The 6,459-nt window shown below is 46.9% G+C and overlaps 1 protein-coding gene across 5 annotated transcripts in view; it reads right to left on the reverse strand.

The window, feature by feature from the left end:
• Nucleotides 1-1,958: 1,958 nt before the first annotated feature.
• fam131ab (family with sequence similarity 131 member Ab) overlaps nt 1,959-6,459 on the reverse strand; it is a 26,427-nt gene continuing 21,926 nt past the window's right edge. For all 5 annotated transcript variants that reach the window (XM_052467889.1, XM_052467893.1, XM_052467891.1 and 2 more), the window contains 2 exons: nt 3,691-3,822; nt 1,959-2,741 (listed from right to left, as the gene is read on the reverse strand). In XM_052467889.1, the coding sequence (XP_052323849.1) occupies nt 2,134-2,741; nt 3,691-3,822 (740 nt within the window). In that variant the 3' untranslated portion in view covers nt 1,959-2,133. The remainder of the gene's footprint in view (nt 2,742-3,690; nt 3,823-6,459) is intronic.

Here is a 6,459-nt window from a genome sequence, read left to right on the forward strand (position 1 = left end):
GTGACAGTCACTCTGACCGAACCAATTTAAAGGTTCCTCAGATCACCATGGCAATGGAATGATTTCGATTTATTTACAAAAAATGCCCTTTTCCTGACATCGTCTGAAAAAGAATGGAAATAAACGTGGAATTTTGCTTTAGGAGCAGCTATGACAGGAAAGAAAGAAGTCCGATATAATTACAAAGACAAGAAAACATTTCCATTGAGGATCATGTCAATAACAAACTGTATCACAGTATCCCCTTTCCAAGTAAAATAAAACCATTTTTGTTCACATTTGTATTTTTTTCCCAGTATACTATATCACACAGTGATAACAAAGAAAGGAGAAATCTACAGCCACGTTAGCTTCGTGCAAAAAACACATACACTGGCACGCCGCATCGGCAAAGATTAAAGCAAAAACAATGCATACAAAAATATAGAAAATCTCCAATGCAACTCCTCACTGAAAACTAGCTTTCTGTCTTTGAACAACAATTGCTCCACCAAACAGCATCTCTTTCACCAAATGGTCACTTCTGGAACATTCTATTTGTGTTTTTGTCTTTGAAGGCCTAGACCTTTGGCCTTCCATATAGGAAACCATAGAACCAAAAACAAAATCCGGTAGCTATAGTATGTCATTATGACGGTTAGTCATAATGATATTCAGAATAATTATAATAACATGTTGAATGATAGAAAACTAGTACAATAAAAGCATATCAAATACATATTTCCTGTCACTTTTAAGACATTCCAGCATTTGCTCATAACTGTTGGTGACAGGTTACATACGGTAGTTTGGCATACTCAGCAAGCCATGCCCAGAAGGATGCTAGGGGTCGTGCTCCCCTGTTCAGACGTTGCATGCATCATCCAATGGTTGTGTGCCACATCATCGACTGTGCCGTCAGACACCAGATTGGTGTAGCATATGATGTGGTTAGCTGATACGTAAAATAACTATCCAGATTTAGGAAGATCTGGCACCCGTCAGCAACGCCTGGGCAGAGGAACACGGCTTACATCTCTTGCAAAAGAGAGGAGGGGTTTCAGGTTTCAGGATGCAGTGGAACCTGTCCACCAATGGGATACATTGTATCTGGGTGGTGGCGGGGGAAGGGTGGGGTTATACAGAACAGCCCAAACTGCAAACCGACGTGCTCAAGACCAGGTCAGCACACAAGTTCAGTTCAGCACTTGCAAACACATGCAAAGATATTTCATAGTTTTAAGATTCAGTCTTTTTTAGTTTTTAGCAGTCTCTCGCTTTCTTGTTGTGTGTGGGTGGAGCACTAAACCCCACTGGCCAATCCATGGGCTTCTTACTGAAACCACAGACCAATTGTTGGTCTTCTTATTGAAGGCTGTGACAGCCAGTCCAGCTGTCCTGCTTCACATTGATAGAAAAGATTGTTTGGACGCCTCAAGACAAAAATATATTGATACATATCAAATGGTCAGGGGGCAGGCGGGTAGGGGATCGACATGATGCCATAAGGCCAGGACAGAGGGGTTACACAGCAGTAAGAGTTCAAGTCATGAAAAAAACATGCAGACAGGTTTAAACATGTCAGAGGCCATGTGAGGGACGGAGAGATGGACAGGCTTAACATATCAGAGGCCATGTGAGGGACGGAGAGATGGACAGGCTTAACATATCAGAGGCCATGTGAGGGACGGAGAGATGGACAGGCTTAACATATCAGAGGCCATGTGAGGGACGGAGAGATGGACAGGCTTAACATATCAGAGGCCATGTGAGGGACGGAGAGATGGACAGGCTTAACATATCAGAGGCCATGTGAGGGACGGAGAGATGGACAGGCTTAACATATCAGAGGCCATGTGAGGGACGGAGAGATGGACAGGCTTAACATATCAGAGGCCATGTGAGGGACGGAGAGATGGACAGGCTTAACATATCAGAGGCCATGTGAGGGACGGAGAGATGGACAGGCTTAACATATGAGGGACGGAGAGATGGACAGGCTTAACATATCAGAGGCCATGTGAGGGACGGAGAGATGGACAGGCTTAACATATCAGAGGCCATGTGAGGGACGGAGAGATGGACAGGCTTAACATATCAGAGGCCATGTGAGGGACGGAGAGATGGACAGAGAAACAATGGATGAAACAAAAATCAATGACATTGGTTTCCCTGCTCTCTCTCCCTCTCCTCCTCCTCCTTTTCCTCCTCTTCATCCTCGTCCAGAGACACCACCCCGGAGGAGGCTACGTCTGAGACCTTCCTGTGGGTGGCATAATCAGGTGGGTACACCTCGCCATCTCCTTCTCCCTGGCACACGGTGCCCTCGTAGTCTTTGCAGGGCGTATCGTCGTCCTCCCCGGGTGACAGGTAGGTCTCGGAGTAGGTCACAGAGTAGCAGGGCGATTCCTCCCCCCCTGGCCGGCCCCTCGCACCCCCCAGGATGTTGAAGTCCCCTCCCCCTCTAACCCCCTGCTCCACCCTCTGGAGGCGGGCCAACAGCAGCTCCTCTCCCCCTTGCAGGGCCGAGAGGATCTTGGCAGCCAGCTCGGCGGCGTTACCGTAGTTGTTGCCGCAGTGATGGGTGAGATCTCGCAGTAAGGGGTGTTGCTCGTCCAGGCTGCAGAGGCTGGAGCAGATGGTGTCTGTGGAAGTGGGCGAGGGCCTGTCTCCTCTACCTGCTCCCTCGCAGCACGGCCCCCGCAGACCCAGGTGCTGACACACCTGACTGTGAAGAAGGTCCCTCAGGTAGGGGGGCACCTCTGAGGGGGTTCAGAGAGGGGGAGAGAGGGGGAGAAGAGAGACAGTGAGTGTACTGAATGACCCTGCCTATTGTCTTACCATGCCTGATGAGGTCAGGTCACGTGGTCAGGAAAAACTAGGAGCCCTACTGATGAGAGAGCAGTGTATTGTTATGGAATGACAGCAGACACGTTAAGTAGTCAAACTGACTTATCAGGCTATATCTGGAAAGGGTGGAGGTTATAGGATGTAAGCTGATCCTAGAACTGTGCCTTTGGGGCAACTTCTCACCCATATAGTGTTACGGAATAAAATACGTAATACTAAATTAAAATAAATTACATTATCAAGTAAAACAAAGCAGTCATATTTGGTGCAGTGGAGTAAGCAATCGGCATAAAAGCATTGGCATCCCCACAATAGTACACACAAACATTCACAAACACACACACACTAAATGTATAGTCCACTCACACAACCAACAAACTCAACCCCCCCCCTTGTCTGCAGCAAAGGAATCAAATTAAACTTGCATGTGGGATATCAAATTGCGCCGGGGAACAACCTTTTTTGTGAGAGAATGAAAGTAGGGCACTGGGACAATCAGAGTTTCAGACAGATTCATCACCACACAGTTAGAGGAGACAGGGAGGTGGGGGGATGGGGAGAAAGGATGTGCAAGACCTGGAGTAGGGGGTAGGAACAAATGAAGGTATTAGAAGGGAGGACCATGTATTCTTCAGTGATACTCCAGTTGTAATAGGTAGTATTGGCTCAAGTTTGAAAGTTTAAAAAGTTGGTATCGTATTGGAGGTGGTCTGATTATGATATTTAGAGTGTGTGTGTGTGTGTGTGTGTGTGTGTGTGTGTGTGTGTGTGTGTGTGTGTGTGTGTGTGTGTGTGTGTGTGTGTGTGTGTGTGTGTGTGTGTGTGTGTGTGTGTGTGTGTGTGTGTGTGTGTGTACAGTACCCGTGCTTTGTGTTGTGGGCTCGTTGGCAGGAATGAAGTCCTCATCATAAGAGTCGTCATTAGAGTCATCTCCATCCACAGACGACCAGGCTCTCAGCTTAGCCTCCGCTATGGCAAACTGCTCCGCCACACCTGAAACACACATTTGTTAGACATCATATTCACCAACATTTAATACACACACACATTCACACACAGGTCAGACATCGAGCCCTGTCCCTGGGTGCCCATCATGACGCAGGCATACACTTTTTGATTGATAGGTCGTTTCTGTGGAAGAGTACAGGGATAGACTGACATCACAGCAAGGTTCTAAACCGGAGTGGTCGTAGATCTTACAAACATACAAACATGTCACCTGGGTATATATTCAAACACTGCAGATAATTCACACACACAAATCACAGGTACAGCGCATTCGGAAGGTATTCAGATCCTTTGACTTTTTCCACATTTTGTTACTTTACAGCCTTATTCTAAAATTGATTTGAACACATTTTTTCCTCATTAATCTACACACAATACCACATAATAACAAGGAGAGAACAGGTTTTTAGACATTTTTGCAAATGTATTACAAATAAAAACAGATACCTTATTCAGACCCTATGCTATGAGCCTTGAAATTGAGCTCAGGTGCATCCTGTTTCCATTGATCATCCTTGAGATGTTTGTAAATTGTGGTAAATTCAACTGATTGGACATTATTTAGAAAGGCATACACCTGTCTATATAAGGTCCCACAGTTGACAGTGTATGTCAGAGAAAAAAACAAGGAATTGTCCATAGAGCACCGAAACAGGATTGTGTTGAGGCACAGATCTGGGGAAAGGTACCAAAACAATTCTGCATTGAATGGAAGTTAAATGGAAGAAGTTTGGAACCACCAAGACTCCTGCTAGAGCTGGCCCACCCAGCCGAAATGAGCAATCGGGGGAGAAGGGCCTTGGTCAGGGAGGTGACCAAGAAACCAATGGTCATTCTGACAGAACTCCAGAGTTCCTCTATGGAGATGGGAAAACATTCCAGAAAAACAACCGCCTCTTCAGCACTCCACCAATCAGGCCTTTGTGGTAGAGCGGCCAGACGGAAGCCACTCATCAGTAAAAGGCACATGACAGCCCACTTGGAGTTTGCCAAAAGGCACCTAAAGGACTCTGGCCATGAGAACCAAGATTCTCTGGTCTGATGAAACCAAGATTGAACTCTTTGGCCTGAATGCCAAGTGTCACATCTGGAGGAGACCTGGCCCCATCCCTACGGTGAAGCATGGTGGTGGCAGCGTCATGCTGTGGGGATGTTTGTCAGTGGCAGGGACTGGGAGACAAGTCAATATCGAGGGAAAGATGAACGGAACAAAGTACAGAGAGACCATGATGAAAACCTGCTCCAGTGCACTCAAGACCACAGAATGGAGCGAAGGTTCACCTTCCAAAAGGACAACGACCCTAAGCACGCAGCCAAAACAATGCAGGAGTGGCTTCGGGACAAATCTTTGGTTGTCCTTGAATGGCCCAGCCAGAGCCCGGACTTGAACCCGATCGAACATCTCTGGAGAGACCTGTGCAGCAATGCTACCCATCCACCCTGACAAAACTTGAGAGGATCTGCAGAGAAGAATGTGAGAAACTCCTCAAATACAGGTGTGCCAAGCTTATAGCGTCAATATTAAATAGAATGAGGCTGTAATCACTGCCAAAGGTGCTTCAACAAAGTACTGAATACTTATGTAAATATAATATGAGTTTTGTATTTTAAATAAATTTGCACAAAAAAAGTCAAACCTGTTTTAACTATGTCATTATGGGGTATTGTGTGTTGATGGATGAGGGAAAATCGTTTAAATCCATTTTAGAATAAGGTTGTAATGTAACAAAATGTAGAAAAAGTCAAGGGGTCTGAATACTTTCCGAATGCACTGTAACACAAACAGAAATGTGAGATTGGCCTCCCGAGTAGCGCAGTAGTCTAAAGCACTGCGTCGCAGTGCTAGTTGTGCCACTAGAGATTCTGGATTCAAATCCGCAGCCGGCCGCGACCAAGAGACCCATGGGGCCCACTGGCCCAACATCGTCCGGGTTAAGGGAGGGTTTGGCCAGCAGGGATGTCCTTGTCATCGCGCACTAGCGACTCCTGTGGCGGGCTGGGTGCAGTGAACGCTGACACAGTCACCAGGTGTACAGTGTTTCCTCCGACACATTGGTGTGGCTTGGTGTGTCAAGAAGCAGTGTGGCTTGGTTGGGTTGTGTTTCAGAGGACGCACGGCTCTCGACCTTCGCTTCCGTACGGGAGTTGCAGCGATGAGACAAAACTGTAAATACCAATTGGATACCACAAAATTGGGGAGTAAAGGGTAGCAGGTAGCCCAGCAGGGTATGGCAGGTAGCCAAGCTGGGTGGCAGGCAGCCCAGCTGGGTGGCAGGTAGCCCAGCGGGGTGTGGCAGGTAGCCCAGCGGGGTGTGGCAGGGAGCCTAGTGGTTAGAGCGTTGGGCCAGTAACTGAATGGTCGCTAGTTTGACTCTTCGTGCCGACAAGGTGAAAAATCTGCTGATGTTTCCTTGAGCAAGGCACTTAACTCTAATTGTTAATAATGACCACTCTCTGAGGGTGTCTCAGGGAGAGTTGGGATATGCAAAAAACATTTCCAATTCACACATATATTAATACACACATGTACATGAAATAACACAAATAAAAACACACAGGGGACATGGTGATCGTGGGTTTCTCTGTGGCTGAGGTGACTCGGCATGTGACAGAGCCAGCGTT

The sequence above is a fragment of the Oncorhynchus keta genome, chromosome 18, assembly GCF_023373465.1.
Source record: "Oncorhynchus keta strain PuntledgeMale-10-30-2019 chromosome 18, Oket_V2, whole genome shotgun sequence".
NCBI lineage: Eukaryota > Metazoa > Chordata > Actinopteri > Salmoniformes > Salmonidae > Oncorhynchus > Oncorhynchus keta.